This window comes from Bufo bufo, chromosome 10 (genome assembly GCF_905171765.1).
Source record: "Bufo bufo chromosome 10, aBufBuf1.1, whole genome shotgun sequence".
Classification (NCBI taxonomy): domain Eukaryota; kingdom Metazoa; phylum Chordata; class Amphibia; order Anura; family Bufonidae; genus Bufo; species Bufo bufo.
This window is the reverse complement of record NC_053398.1, coordinates 78,129,530-78,146,527: the sequence shown is the minus strand read 5'-3', so window position 1 is coordinate 78,146,527 and position 16,998 is coordinate 78,129,530. Positions and strand designations below refer to the sequence as shown.

At 43.8% G+C, this 16,998-nt stretch overlaps 1 protein-coding gene across 1 annotated transcript in view; it reads right to left on the bottom strand.

The window, feature by feature from the left end:
• BBS1 (Bardet-Biedl syndrome 1) overlaps nucleotides 1–16,998 on the bottom strand; it is a 398,008-nt gene that overhangs the window by 185,327 nt on the left and 195,683 nt on the right. The window contains exon 7 of the mRNA XM_040410173.1: nucleotides 14,989–15,027. Coding sequence (XP_040266107.1) covers nucleotides 14,989–15,027 — 39 coding nt within the window. The remainder of the gene's footprint in view (nucleotides 1–14,988; nucleotides 15,028–16,998) is intronic.

Below are 16,998 nucleotides of genomic sequence, written 5' to 3'. Positions count from 1 at the left end.
CGAGTATACCATCCCTGTAGGATGTATATTACGGGTGTGGTGACATATGTTCATATGCGTCACTTATGGCATCTAATGGTGTATGATATATGGAGTAACTGTCGGGTAGGAAGGGGAAAATCGAGGTGCTGATAAACAGCCAGACTCTCGATACCTCATTACCGCCCGACAGTCACCCCTTGATGCTTATAGAAAACAGAACAACTCGAATTCGGCATTCAGACCATGTGGCATGATGGTATTAAATTCGAAAATCCTCCTTGATTCGGTTCGCGACATTTTGGCGATATGGTGTCCGCCTCTCCATGGTTATTTAACCTTTTCAAAGGCCACGACCTTTAGCAAGGAAGGATCTCTGTTATGCAACTCCTTGAAGTGCCTTTGAAAAAGGAGTATAACCATTCCTTAACCACTGAGGAAGGGGCAAGTTCAGACCCCGAAACGCGTCTGGTGTTAGCAGCTACAGGACCCAAAAGGAGCAACAATATCGTATGGCATTCTAAAGGACTTCAAGGAATGAATCAATCTCAGCTGAGTGATAACTAAGGCTACTTTCACACTAGCGTTCGGGGCTCCGCTTGTGACTTCCGTTCAAAGGCTCTCACAAGCGGCCCCGAACGGATCCGTACTGCCCCAATGCATTCTGAGTGGATAAGGATCCGCTCAGAATGCATCAGTCTGGCAGCGTTCAGCCTCCGTTCCGCTCAGCAGGCGGACACCCGAACGCAGCTTGCAGCGTTTTGATGTCCGCCTGGCCGTGCGGAGGCGTGCGGATCCGTTCAGATTTACAATGGAAGTCAATGGGGACGGATCCGTCTGTCCTGGCTCCGCTTTGACACGTATCCGTTAGAAACCGTTCACGTCTCTGCGCATGCCCAGTAACTTCCTGTCCCTCCCCCTCATCGTCGGCCATTTTGGATTATCGACTTGGTGAGACTGGTAAGTATGAAGTTTTGTCTGTTTGTCTATCTTTCTTTTTTTACTATCTATCTATCTCTATATTTCTAGGGTGGGGGGGCTGCTGGCACTTGGGAAGGGGTGTGTGTGGCTGGAACTGCGCGGTGCTTCTGGCACTGCGGGGGTGTTTGTGGCTGGAACTGTGCGGTGCTTCTGGCACTGCGGGGGTGTTTGTGGCTGGAACTGTGCGGTGCTTCTGGCACTGCGGGGGTGTTTGTGGCTGGAACTGCGCGGTGCTTCTGACATTGCGGGGGTGTTTGTGGCTGGAACTGTGCGGTGCTTCTGACATTGCGGGGGTGTTTGTGGCTGGAACTGTGGGGGCTGCTGGCATTGTGGGGGCTGAGGGCACTGTGGGAAGGTTGTTTGGAACTGGGGGCCTGATGTCATGATGTCATTGTGGGGGGCTGCTGGCACTATGCGGGGCTGCTGTCTCTGGGGGTGTTTATGGCAGTTGGGGGGGGGGATTATGGCTCCTGTCGGATTCATTTTTTTAATCATTTTATTATTAGGGTCGTTCCCAAAAAAAGAACAGGAAATATCTGCGGTGGGCAAGCCCAGATCTATATTTTAAAAAGTAAGTATTGAAAAAAAAAAATTGTTGATATATGAGGAAATAGTGCTATACAAGTTCCTTTAACGTTATCTGCATTTTGTCTGGTATTCTGTTTCGTACAGATGTCCTCAAAGAAGACAACCATTGACTGGAGTGACCCACCCAGAAGGCGCCGCCGTATTCAGTGGCCAGTAAGTATAAAATCAACACTTGGAGTTTTTACTGTTTGATTCGTTGCATTAATCAGTATGTGCTCTTATTATAGATTTCGTCTTCATCATCTGCGGAGGGCTCTCCAGCAATGGCCAGCTCACCTGCCCAATCGTCAGCGTCCAGGGGAGGTGGACCAAGCCCGGACTGGGGCTGTCAAGAAGTAAGTATATATATATATATATATATATATATATATATAGATATATATAGATATAGATATAGATATCGTAATTTTTTTTTTTAAGTACAGTCTTCTAAAAAAAAAAATATTTGTTTTTAGCAATCTGCACCTAGAGCGATGGATCCCAGCGAGGATCCCCCAGTCGCCTCCAGAGTCCGCGGGAATGAGTGTGGCGGTCGTAGACGTGTAAGTATTGAATTAAGTAGTTTTAATTAGCATTTTGTATTAGGATTTACATTAAATTTTGTATTTCCTTTTTTTCAGGGTTCCGTAGGCTCCACCAGGGAAGATGAGGAGTTCGGGGTTCCGAGCATAGATAACCTGCTCCTCATCCAACTGGTGGAGGCGCGTCCAGCACTATGGGACCACTCCGACCGCCACCACGCCGATCGTCGTCGTACCCAGCGGCTCTGGAGGGACATCTGTGCTGAAGTTTTTGAGACCTGGGGGGATCTCGATGCGGCGGCTCAGGAGAAATATGGTAAGTAAAACAATATGTATTTTAGTACTTTAAAATATTGTTCTTTTCCTTTCATCATGCTAATTTTAGTTTTTATTGGTTTTTTTTTCGATAGTCAAACTGGTTACAACGCGTTGGCGATCTATCCGGGACCGCTTCAGGAGGGATTACAACAAGGAGGTTCAGGCCCCGAGTGGCTCCGGAGGAACCTCAATGGCCACCTACATCCATACGGCGGCCCTGGGGTTCCTACGAAAGGCAATGGCACCAAAAAGGTAAATATTTATAACAACTGTTCAAAAAATAAATTGTAAAGGGGCTGTCTGAGACAGGGTAGCGTTTGGCTCCCCTGTTTTGGCCAGCCCCCCACAGTCAGATGGACAACTGTTCTCTCCGTCTGACTGTAAGGGGCTGTCTGAGACAGTGGAGCGTTTGGCTCCCCTGTTTTGGCCAGCCCCCCACAGTCAGATGGACAACTGTTCTCTCCGTCTGACTGTAAGGGGCTGTCTGAGACAGTGGAGCGTTTGGCTCCCCTGTTTTGGCCAGCCCCCTACAGTCAGATGGACAACTGTTCTCTCCGTCTGAGTTTAAGGGGCTGTCTGAGACAGGGTAGCGTTTGGCTCCCCTGTTTTGGCCAGCCCCCCACAGACAGATGGACAACTGTTCTCTCCGTCTGACTGTAAGGGGCTGTCTGAGACAGTGGAGCGTTTGGCTCCCCTGTATTGCCCAGCCCCCCACAGTCAGATGGACAACTGTTCTCTCCGTCTGAGTTTAAGGGGCTGTCTGAGACAGGGTAGCGTTTGGCTCCCCTGTTTTGGCCAGCCCCCCACAGTCAGATGGACAACTGTTCTCTCTGGCTGACTGTAAGGGGCTGTCTGAGACAGTGGAGCGTTTGGCTCCCCTGTTTTGGCCAGCCCCCCACAGTCAGATGGACAACTGTTCTCTCCGTCTGAGTTTAAGGGGCTGTCTGAGACAGCGGAGTGTTTGGCTCCCCTGTTTTGGCCAGCCCCCTATGGTATACGGTAGACATAGCATAGAACATGGATGTTTTATTTAAAGAAGAATTCCTAACTTTTCTTTTTTTTTTTTTCTACAGAAGTGCCAGCAGCACTCGGGAGCCTGACCAACCTCCTGAGGCGGAACCAGAACAGATCGCCAGCGCCAGCCCTTCTGTCCCTCATGCATCGGCTCAGGATAATCCGAGTCCCCTACCGGGTCCCTCCGCTCAACAGAGGCTCTTAGGTTTTCGTCAAAATTTGAGAGCCCTGGTGAGCAGGCAGAGATCCGGTAGGCCAAATCGAGCTGATTATGCGAACCTTGTAGAGGTCGTTTCCGACGCTCTAGAAGGTTTTGCCCAACATCAGATGGAGTTTGGTGCTGACTTGATTCGCCGCTGGGAGGGGGCGGAGTCGGCGTTTCAACGCAGCCCAAACTACCATTATGGGCTAAGCATGATCAGTTTGATGGACTCAATGACGCCCGAGCAGTTGCATGAGTTCAAGATCATGCAAGAGAACGGGGCATTGGAAATTATGCACCGCCCCCAAATCCCACCCCCATCCCACACCTATCCCCCATCCCACACCTAACCCCCATCCCACACGAGTGGCCAGTACCGCCAACCTTTCCCTTCCCACCCCCCCCGAGCATGTGTTTCCTTCTGCTTCTTTTTCTTCTCCTGCCCCGTATTTTCCTCCTACTTCTTTTCAAACTCCCTCCACCTCTACACATGCTCGGGTCCCCTCCTCCTCAGACCCTTCCTTTCTCCACACCCCGCAATTACGCCCTGCATCCTTTCCTGTGGCCCGTTGTTTTACCTCAGTGGATCGCCAGGACAGGGGGGCTACCATTGCCAGCCCCAGACCATCAACCCCACGACAGTCCACCTCCCCTCACCGTTATGAACAGTTGTAAATAAAAATTTTGTTTATATTTATTTTATTTATTTTGTGTATAAAAAATAAAAAAATGTTTATACTTTACTGCACTGTGTCTGTGTTTTTATTGTCCTGTACAGGGAACCTTGGCACTATAGCTGTGTTGAAATTAAAACTACCCTAGTCTCACTACTGTGCGTTTATTACAACACCCTTGGTAGTTTTTATATCAAAACAGCATTAGTGCCAATGTCGTAAGATCCATTAAAACCGGACCATCAATAATGAGCTATCTTTTGGCTCTTTATTGATCGTAGACCCTATGATTGGCACATGAACAAGCAAATGCTTGTTCATTGTTCAATCTTGTGCCATTTCATATGAGCCCTTGTGGGAGTCACGGTCCATCAGCATCATCAGGAATTCATTAATAAATTGTGATTTTACCGTTTAATGATTTCCCGATGACGCTAATATAACTAGTGTGATTACCACAAGGGACACGCAAGGGACATACAGTTTTTAAAGGGGTATTCACATAGACAATGGGGGGATTTCACTTGAATATGTCCCCATTGTCTGATAGGTGTGGGTAAACATTGGTAGGACCCGCACCTATATCGAGAACGGAGCGGGGAGCACTGTTGCTGTAGGACACATTTCCCATGGTATGTCCACCACCAAGCGCTAATCCCCGCCTCTCACATAGAAGTGAATGGAGGGCGGCAGCACAGTGCGACCTCATCTACTTTCTTGGCTTCATTCTCAATATATGTGAGGGTACCAGCCGTGGGACCCGCACCTATAAGACAATGTAGGTATATCTTAAAGTGGTATGCCCCCATTATATGAGATGAGAAAACCCCTTTAAGGCCTCTTGCACACGACTGTATGCCCCAAGAGACATACGGTCCGTGAGCGGGCCATATGTCCCGTAGTGGCATTGATCGTGCGCACGAGAGCACACAGCATCATAGTGTACAATGATTCTGTGCAAGTCGAGCTGCCCGCGGGGATATACTCTTGCACTAATAGATCATATGAGTGCGGGACAATAGCCCAGTTTGCGGCACAACATGGTCAGCATCATGATGCTCTGTACTCCTGTACGCACGATCAATGACGATCAGGGACATATGGCCCTCTAACGAACACTATACATCTTTAAGGTCATGTAGTCATGTACAAGAGTCCGAAAGGTGTGGTCCATTATCAAAGCCGGACCAGCTTTGGAACTTCAACAAGATAGCCCTGGAGAAATATAGGAGCATTACAACCCTATAGATCTGAATACATGAAGATGGAACCTAGAGATGCTTTTCCTACCAAAACGGATCCGCTAAACAGATGACAAAACGGAAACCAACGTGACAAACGGATCCGTAAAACAGACGGATCCGTACAAACGGATCCGTCTGAATGTCTTCCGTTTGGCTCCGTTTAGTCAGTTTATTGACGGATCCGTTTGAAATGCCCTTCAAACGGATCCGTGAAACGCTAGTGTGAAAGTAGCCTAAGTAGGCGCGCGCCTTACTACCACTACTACAAGTGTTACAGCCTTCGGCAAAACCTTTGACACCGCCCCCTACCAGATCACGTGGATAGAGCCGTGACTGGAAAACACGGGAGCAAGCAGGAAGATTCTAAATTCAACTCCGGCGTCTCGATTGTATGGAGACTGGAGGATCGAACCACACCGTGTGTCGTCTGAAGGGGTAATGTACTAAACAATTGTACATACATGTTTCAAAAGAAGGGCTGGGCACTCGCAATATATGGAGTATGTGGTACTTTATTAAATAAAATGCTATAATACTGATAAAATTAGCAATAACGATAAAAATATAATGACACTACAATCAATAAACACTGGCCAGACTATATAGTACCTTCACAATAAAAACAATTATTAAAACCACAGAGTTCCAATAAAACGCAATGGTTATCCTTAAATCCGATGTCCATAAATTTCGCATCAATAGACACAAGTCAAACATTTCGTATAAATAATCCTATGAAGAGAGTGGTATTATATTCAAGATATTCGACCCAATGTCCCAACATCTACATATAATCGTAGATTGTCCGAATTTTTTGTATATAGATAAGTCTGTATAAGGACCAAGTTGCAACGTCAAGAGATAGGACTGTGCCGATTATATTAGTCGCAAATACTTATTCCATCTATGGTTATGTTATTTACTCACGAAACAGATATCTGCAAGCGGATCCAATCGACAGACCGCGGCGTCCTGCGTGGTGATCCAGATGCGATCCTCCGCTACTGCTTTATTCACGCGAGTATCGATTTTGTTTGTGGAATAGTAATATGCGGTTTGCCTTAGCAGTTTTCAAGGAATTTCGACAGCTGATGTCCTTTTACTTTAACAAGCTTTCACTTACTGGCGCCAGTTGTTTCTTTCACAGTCCACAGCTCCACCAATGCATGTGATAGGTCCTCAATAAGTTTTCTCCAGAGGAATTCAGAGCTGTAGAAGTTGGTGGTTCTTGTGTTGAATGAGGGGGTCCAGTACCAAACGTGTTTCGGGACTCTTAGTGGCCCCTTCCTCAGTGGTTGACCTCTCCTCCATAATGCTGCTCCTTTTATAGGGAGATTTGGGAGTTTGCAAAATGGGAAATGAATCTGGTTGTCCTCAAATTCTGTAATGGATTTTTACCATGGAATCGATTTGGATCGAATAATGCTCTTTTCTCTAATAAGATAAATACTTTCCACATTGGTCTTCACTGTGCAAACTCACTACATTCTATAGATCACATTGCACATCGCCCAGCCGACAAAGGCGGCTCGATAGTTATTCAGGATAAGGAAAGATATGATGCTGAATGCCTCCGCTTACTATCAGACACGAATACATACAAACTTATTACAAGAAACCCTACTGAGGGATTTCAAAAATAATTAATTTCATTGTGTAACAGAGGTCTGGAAAAAGGCATTTTAACAGATGACGAACATCTTTTTATCCTGAATAACCAACCAAGAATACCAATTTTTTATTGCCTCCCAAAGATCCATAAAAATAAAGTAGACCCACCAGGGAGACCTATAGTCTCGGGCATTGGATCATTAACTGCAAACCTATCCCAATATATCGATATACTACTCCAGCCCAAGGTGAAATTAATACCGTCATACACAAAAGACACGACCCAAATTATTAAAATAATAGAAAATTTTGACGTTAAATCAAATTGGATAATGGGTACCTTGGACGTAGTCATTATATACAGTAATCGACCATGAACAAGGGAAAGATGCAATAAAAAAAAAAACTTTCTAAGGATAGGACTCTTCCTGATGCACAGGTTGATTTTATCATTGAAGGAATAGATTTTATTCTCAAACACAATTATTTTGATTTTAATGGCCAATTTTATTTACAGACTCAGGGCACTGCCATGGGCACCAGGTTTGCCCCCAGTTATGCCAACCTTTTTATGGCCAATTGGGAGGAGACCACCATTACTCCCAAACTGGGGACAGACCTGGTGCTCTGGCAGAGATACATCAATGATGTATTTTTTTATCTGGCAATCAGGCCAATCTAATTTGGACCAATTTTTAAGTGATATTAATAATAACAATTTTAATTTGAGATTTACCTCCACAAAAAAAACAAACAAGATTAGAATTTTTGGACCTACAAATCCAAATTGCAGATGATAAAATAAGTTGCAGCACTTTCATTAAACCAACAGCTCGCAATAGTTTCATACTATATAATAGCTGCCATCTTCCAAAATGGCTCTTAAACATACCTCAAGGGCAGTTCAGAAGAATAAAAAGAAATTGCACAGCGGACCAAGAATTTGAGGTTGAGGCAATAAGGATGAAAAAACTGTTTTTAGAGAAACAATATCCCCTAAAAATGCTCGATGAAACCCTTGATAGGGTCCGCAACATGGATAGGAAGACCTTTTTTGATGATAGCATTTTACCTCAAAAAAGGATTATTGATGACCAGGTGAGGATGATATTGCCATATAATGAACAATATGCAAAAGTCCAAAAAATTATTAGGAAACACTGACACATGGTCCAGAAAGATAAGATCATTGGGCCATGATGCCAGAAATTTCCGTTGATCTCCTTTACGAAGGCCCCTAATTTGGGCCTGAAGGTAGCCCCATCCATTAAATCTAGGACAAAAAAAGCACAGGTGTGGACAGTGCAATAATTGCAAGTCCACGACCTTTCCAAAAAAGACAATGGAGATAACATCTACCTCAAATGGACATAAACACATGATTAAAGAATACTTATCCTGCGATTCAAGTGATGTAATCTATATCATCGAATACCCTTGTGGATTACAATATATTGGGAGAACGAAGAGATTATTAAAGAAGAGAATAGCGGAGCATATCGCTAAGATTAAAAAGGGCTTCGATAATCACTCCCTCTCGAGCCATTTTAAAGATAAGCATAATCAGGATCCCTCAGGCCTGAAATTCGTAGCCCTTGAAAAGGTACATAAGGATTGGAGCGGAGGGGACCACATTGGCAGGATGTCAAGAGCAGAGACACAGAAGATTTTCTAATTCGACACACTCCTGCCAATGGGGTTGAACTCCGACTTTGAATTATTTGGCTTCCTGTAGATTCGTTTTGGGGTGGGTGCCACCGGCTGACTAGGAACCGTACCATATTTAAGGTGACCGGTCCCTCTTAGCCGATGGCACTCACCCATACCATACGACATTGAATATTGAACTGTGAATTTTAAACAATTCGAGCCACAGGAGGCCACCATTGACATATAAAATTGATCAATGCATTTTTAACCAGCTGTTTACTATATCTTTGATATTTTTTATATTGTTTTTAGGTTTTTATCTATTTCTCTACGTCATAATATATCAACATGGTGGCATCAATTGATTTTAGACATTTTAGATGTTTTAGTATTTAATACACAATCTTTTAAGATGAATATTGATTATTTATGGATTAACATAGCTTAAAAAGTGATTTCCAATAAAAACGCATCAATACCGCATATGCGTTTTTTTTGGATAAGATGTGTTTTTTTTTTTTTTTTTGTGCAATGTGATCTATAGAATGTAGTGAGTTTGCACAGTGAAGACCAATGTGGAAAGTATTTATCTTATTAGAGAAAAGAGCATTATTCGATCCAAATCGATTCCATGGTAAAAATCCATTACAGAATTTGAGGACAACCGGATTCATTTCCCATTTTGCAAACTCCCAAATCTCCCTATAAAAGGAGCAGCATTATGGGGGGGAGGTCAACCACTGAGGAAGGGGCCACTAAGAGCCCCGAGATGCGTTTGGTACTGGACCCCCTCATTCAACACAAGAACCACCAACTTCTACAGCTCTGAATTCCTCTGGAGAAAACTTATTGAGGACCTATCACATGCATTTGTGGATCTGTGGACTGTGAAAGAAACAACTGGCGCCAGTAAGTGAAAGCTTGTTAAAGTAAAAGGACATCAGCTGTCGAAATTCCTTGAAAACTGCTAAGGCAAACCGCATATTACTATTCCACAAACAAAATCGATACTCACGTGAATAAAGCAGTAGCGGAGGATCGCATCTGGATTACCACGCAGGACGCCGTGGTCTGTCGATTGGATCCGCCTGCAGATATCTGTTTCGTGAGTAAATAACATAACCATAGATGGAATAAGTATTTGCGACTAATATAATCGGCACAGTCCTATCTCTTGACGTTGCAACTTGGTCCTTATACAGACTAATCTATATACAAAAAAATTCGGACAATCTACGATTATATGTAGATGTTGGGACATTGGGTCAAATATCTTGAATATAATACCACTCTCTTCATAGGATTATTTATACGAAATTTTAGACTTGTGTCTATTGATGCAAAATTTATGGACATCGGATTTAAGGATAACCATTGCGTTTTATTGGAACTCTGTGGTTTTAATAATTAATTGTTTTTATTGTGAAGGTACTATATAGTCTGGCCAGACCTATTTATTGTGTTTATTGATTGTGGTGTCATTATATTTTTTTTGTTATTGCTAATTTTATCAGTATTATAGCATTTTATATAATAAAGTACCACATACTCCATATATTGCGAGTGCCCAGCCCTTCTTTTGAAACATTGTTGCAGCTTATAGATTGGGTGAATCTGTGGGCTGAGAGCACCCATCCGGGCCACCTCACACAGCAGTGCGGTCTATTTCTGGTTTATTCCAAATCCTACAATTGTACATACATACCTACTGATGCTCTAACTGGACACGGTTGTTTCTAATATACGGAGCCTGACGTAATTGACACAATTGGCGGAACGCTACACCAGCACTTGGGTAGTAGTTCACAACCATACATTGGGGGCTAATATCTATACCCTGCAGTCACAATGTGCTGCTAACCCTCTCTTTACGGACCGCAATACTTACCATTGTGAATAACCATCTATAAATGTTCTATTGGGGACTGAAATCTACTTGTCCATCACATCCATAGTGTCAGATAAGTTACCATTACCTCCAATATCCCCACCAGTGGGACTAACTGGAGTTTGCTGAACAGTTTTTTTGTGCATTTTATTTTAGTGTTTTATTCAGTGTGTAATTTATGTAGAGGATATATGTAATTCTACATGGCGCCTTTTTAATGTGATTTGATGTGATTTAATGTGGTTGGAATTTTATTTTATTGTATCCACTATTGATTGATTACATTTACTATAATATAATCACAAAGTATAGTGAATATCCATTGGTTCCAGGTAGTCGGGTGCCCCTGATCCATCTATTTATTCTGTTGTTTTTTTTTGCCTTCCTCTGGATCAGGATCAACTTGCAGGATAACAGGTCGAACTGGATGGACAAATGTTTTTTTTTCGGCCTTATGTACTATGTTACTAATAACGTAGATGAATTTGCAGAAATGGCTCTGGACCCCAGTATCTTACTTCTTCGTCCTCTTTATACACTGCTCGTCTCCAGGGGTTACGGCCACCGCTGCAGTGGAGCAGTGGTGGGCGCGATTGCGCACAGCTAGAAAAAAGCCTCCCTTTTTGTTTGCCGGGAATTGATGGAGTGAGCGCGCAATGGGCTGCGCATATGCGCAGCAGCTCCAGTTCCCGTCCACCTCTCTGTCATTCTCTTTTGTAAGATACAAATCGCTGCAACCACTTACCATAGGTTGTCACGATCTGTACAGGGTCTGCTCCACTGAGACTGCTAGTGTTTCAGATAGTCTAGCAGCCTCACAAGCGTGCACGTGTAGTCAAGGGGCGGGATTATATTATCCCAGCGCCTCATGCCTGCTCCATCAATCACAGCAGAGGTACCACCCCCCCCCCCCCCTTACAGCTCAGGAAGTGCCCCAGGAGCCATGCACCGAGGACTGAAATAAGGAGGTACAACCCCTTTAAAAACTGCAATTCTTTTAACCCCTGTTCCTAAACCCCTAATATTCCATGAAACTATACGCATCTATTGATGGTTAATGGCTCTCTTAACTTAGCCATAACTCACCCTGGGCGTTCGGCGCAACCATTATTTCTCAGGGTATATTTTCCCCCATCCGCTCTTTAGCCTCTTGAGGGGTATAGAAAAAACATGTTTTCCCTTTCCACTCCACCCTTAATTTAGCTGGAAATACGGTAACAGTGAGTATGCACCCCCTTCAAGCGGAGTTCTTTTTTAACTTCAATAAATCTACTTCTGTCCTTCTGGGTCTCTCTCACATAATCTGGGAATAACATCACAGGAGTTCCCTTATAGTCTAACTTCCCTTTCTTCCTTGCCCTATGTAGAATTTCATCTTTGTCCCTAGATGTAAAAAATTTGACCAATAATGGTCTAGATCTCTCACCGGGGGGACGGTACTTTTGTAGGTAATCTATGTGCCCGTTCTACAAAATCTGGGTACCTTGACTAATCATGGCCAAACATTTCCTTAATCCATTTCTGCACAAAAAGGGCCCCATCTTTTCCTTCCAGCCCTCTGGGAACCCCACACACTTTATATTGGCTCTTCTAGATCTATTTTACATATCAAGTAACTTGACTTTAATTTCTTTATTTTCATTCCTCACTTCCCTGATCTCTTTATCCATTTCTGCACAAAATCCTCTTTTCAGCCTCTTCCAATCTGTTCTTGTATTTATCTAAATCTGCATGGAGGAATCCAACATTTTCTTTTATGTTAGCCACTTGAAGGGAAAGGTCCAGTATTGCAGAATGACACTTTTGTATCTCTAAAACAATGTCCTACATGTCGGGCAATTGCCCATCATCTGCTTTTCTACCCTAGGCATCTGTTACGATCTCTCTGGAACAACTCTCTTCATACAAGGAATATTCCCCCCTTCGTCTATCTGTAGCATTTTAGACGTTATGTACTTCTACCTGATACACTGAACTGTCTCCATCCTGGAACATATCTCCCTTCTTTTGTGAAAGATTTTTCGGAGAACTCATCTGTTTACTCATTCTAGTTATTAGCTGTTTTTTGGACCGATCAGATTTTTTTGTTCCTGGGGAGATTGTATTTTCCAAATTAAGTTGCGTTTTCCCCCGCTTTCCTTCCGTCTGTTTTGCCACTGCTCACACGTCTCCCCCCCCCCCCTTCCTTTCTCCACTATGCCTCCTTTCCTCTCCTTCCCTCCTCCTCCCACCTTATCCTTCTCTCCTCTTCGCCCTTCTCCTCCTCCTCTTCTCACTACCCTCCTACCCCTATATGTGTGCACCTATCAGTACACTACAGAGTTATATAACCCCAAATCAACAATACTATAAGTAGGGAATGTAAAAGAACGGAGCTAAATTCATGCATCAACCAGCAGTATAGAGTCAGGGGGAGCAAAAAGGCGACCAGACCACACTCAAAAAATACAACCAATTCAGTAAAACCTCTTCAGATAATTAATAGATATCAAGAAACAAAGGGAGAGAAAAAAAAAAAAAAAGAGAAAGGAAAATGGAAAAAGGGGAGGGGGCAAGAGGAAAGAGGAAGGAAGAGAGGAGGTCTCTGGATCAACAATTACATAACTCTACAGTTAGAGCCTAAAATTCATATATCATGATTAGAGGGCATTCACAATACATAATTACAGGGAGTAAACCATTAGACATAAAGGGAGCTTATAATTAAGGCAATTCTTATTATTTAAATCTTAAGCCAAAGTGCTTATCTCCACTTGTTCCCCCCCCCCCCCCCTCCTAAACATTTGGACCTAATGAGGCCTTATTATTTTGGCAATTGTTGGCACATAGTCCACTATTATTAGACCAGATTATTTTTATTTTTTTAAAACGTGCAACTGAACAGTCAATGTACCACAACCTTAAATAAAAAAAATACACGATTCTGTTGTGTATATCTAAAAGACTTCCAACAATCCATAAGCCGTGATTAAAGAGTGTGCATTTTACATGATTGAGGAGAAGGAAAAAGAAAAAAGAAACCTCAGTATATTGTTTTCGAGGAGCGGACGTGTCACGGACGAGCAACTCCCTCTGGGACGATGGTGCGGGTTGCCATGAACGGCACCCTCCGCTCGTTGGTGGGAACCTCAATCCGGAGCTTCTGGGGTAGGGTGCGGAAGGCGTAAAATTCCCCCTACACTAGCTGGCCGCAGTCTGGAGGCAGCAGATGTCACGGTGGCAGCGTGGTGCGGCTGTCTAAGTGCCGAGGTGGACGCTGAGAAGAGGTGGCGCTGCGGAGAGATACCTTCGTGGTCCCTGTGTGAAGCAAGCAGCGGTGGAGTGTTGATCTAGTGGCCTGATCGATTTGTGCTGCACCGCAGATGACAAAGCATAAGGCTTTAGCTCCCTGGAGGAGAGCTGGAGGCCGGGGCGGGTGAGTTTTAGAGCGAAGGAGATCACGGGAGGTGCAAACCCCCGGCCGTTGCTACAAGCTGACTGCCTGCTGGAAATAACCGGGCGAGGAGGAATTTAGAGATCTTCCTAAAGGGAGCACATTAGATGTTGAAGGCTATAATATTACTGTGTCAATTTTACTCCACCACACTACATCATTATAATCCGCCAACTTCAAAGAAATGGGCCACTGCGGCTAAACAGTCTAGCATTTATTTATTATATGGGCAGGGGTGAAGTTAATCGAAAGGAGGCGAACATTTTCTGGGTTAAAGGGAACCTGTCACCGGGATTTTGGGTATAGAGCTGAGGCCATGGGTTGCTAGATGGCCGCTAGCACATCCACAATATCCAGTCCCCATAGCTCTGTGTGCTTTTATTGTGTAAAAAAAAAAACTATTTGATACATATGCAAATTAACCTGAGATGAGTCCTGTCCCTGAGATGAGGGACAGGACTCATCTCAGGTTAATTTGCATATGTATCAAATCGGTTTTTAGACACAATAAAAGCACACAGAGCTATGGGGACTGGATATTGCAGATGTCCTAGCGGCCATCTAGCAACCCATGTCCTAAGCTCTATACACAAAATCCCGGTGACAGGTTTCCTATAAGTCCTAAATGACCTGAACTGTTTGAATAATAAGTCCTCTCTAATGCTCGGAGCACAGACCACAGTTATTCCCTTCAGGCCCTCCTCTAGTGTGCGGGAACCAGGAGCAGTGCAGGGAGTAGAATCAGAATGAGGGGCATTTTTTGTCTCTGAAAACCCTTTTAAAAAATACCCTTACAATACAAAGAGACGTGGTGAAAATTTATGGTTAATTGATTGTAACCATAACAATAAAATGAATCATCAGCACATACTGGATTATACATACCGAAGTGACCTGACCGACAGAGGAATTTCAGCTTTTTCTCTGTAAGGAAAAACAATTCTATGAAAGCCATGTATAGATTAAATCCATACAGCTGTCAGTATTTCTGAGCAAGCATGAGAATAAACAATGCTCCTTATTCCCACTCGATACGTGTGAAACGTGCATGTGTGGCAGCACCCTCAATGAAACATTTTATTTTGATAACAATTAATAAATTATTTAGTTTTTTTAGCCCTTGTAGTTAACAGATAACAGGGTTGGATGTACATAAACTGTATTATTACAATAAATAGTCAGGGAAGTGGATGGGGATATCATTGAGGGCGTTGCTGCTAGCTCCTGCATGCGAGACCCTGTCAAGGACACCTCTGTCTGCACCCTTTGCTTCTCATAGTAAAATTAAAGACGACCTGTCACCTCTCCAGAGTCCAGACATGTCTGTTGTAGTAACTACTTGCGTTCCCAATTTCTTAACAGTTCTGAAGCATCTATTCCTATGACTAAGTTGTGGCACTTCTTTGTTATTTCTACTAGAAGTTATGAATGAATTAGCAGCAGCTCGCAGTAAAGGTACAGATGGGTGTTCCCAGTTGGAGGGGGGGGGGGGGGGGGGGGGGGGGGGGGGGTGGGGGGGGGGGGGGGAGTGTCCTCCACAGTCTGACTCTGTTCTGCTGATGTCAGACACACCCGCTACTGGCAACACCTAGCAGTACCTTTACAGTAGACTGCTGGCAATTTATTTGTAAACTTCTAGCAGGAATAACGGAATGACACAACATAGTCAAAGGAATAGATGCTTCAGAACTGTTATTACATCGGGAATGCAAGTAGTTACTACAACAGACATGTCTGGAGAGGTGAGAGATCCTCTTTAAGAACCCGGTGGGCGGCTAAATGCACTCTGTTGGCATACTCAGCAAAGTGTGCATGAGTTCGTAGACTTCTGCACCATGTATGCAAGCTCCTCCTCAACAGACTTCGCAACCAAGCATATGTCAGGCATGATAATGGATAATGGCACACAAAGCAGAGATATTGAGAAGTCCACAACCTATGCACACCTTGTTGTGGATGCCAACTAACATGATAGGGGAAATTCTAGGCAAGTGGTTTGAAGGCAGCTGTGCAGACAGATCCTGAAGGAAAAAGAAGATGACCGAGTTAGTTCTTGCAGCCATACAGAGTGCACTCAATGTCCACTGTGATCATTTTACTACGAAAAGCGAAGTGCACACTAGGGATCGACCGATTATCGGTTTTACCGATATTATTGGCCGATATTCAGAATTTTGACAGTTATCGGTATCGGCATCTATTTTGCCGATATTCCGATAAAGTATGGGGAACACAGAACGCGCTGCTCTTAGCTCTCTCCGTGTTCCCTCAGCAGCACAGGGGAGAAGGAAGCAGTGTCTCCCTCCCCCTGTGATGCTGCTGCCACTGCCGCCAATGAAGAGACAAATATCTCGGTCAAATGCCAACTTTGTATAAAAAAAATGGGAAAAGTTGTCTTTTGCCGAGATATTTCTCTCACCCAGCGTGGGTATATGTAAAATGACACCCCAAAACACATTGCCCAACTTCTCCTGAGTACGGCAATACCAGATGTGTGACACTTTTTTGCAGCCTAGGTGGGCAAAGGGGCCCACCTTCCAAAGAGCACCTTTCGGATTTCACCGGCCATTTTTTACAGATTTTGATTTCAAACTACTTCGCACGCATTTGGGCCCCTAAAATGCCAGGGCAGTATAACTACCCCACAAGTGACCCCATTTTGGAAAGAAGACACGCCAAGGTATTTTGTGATGGGCATAGTGAGTTCATGGAAGTTTTTATTTTTTGACACAAGTTAGTGGAATATGAGACTTTATAAGAAAAAAAAAAATAAGAAAAAAAATCATTTTCCGCTAACTTGTGACAAAAAATAAAAAATTCTAGGAACTCGCCATGCCCCTCACGGAATACATTGGGGTGTCTTCTTTCCAAAATGGGGTCACTTGTGGGGTAGGT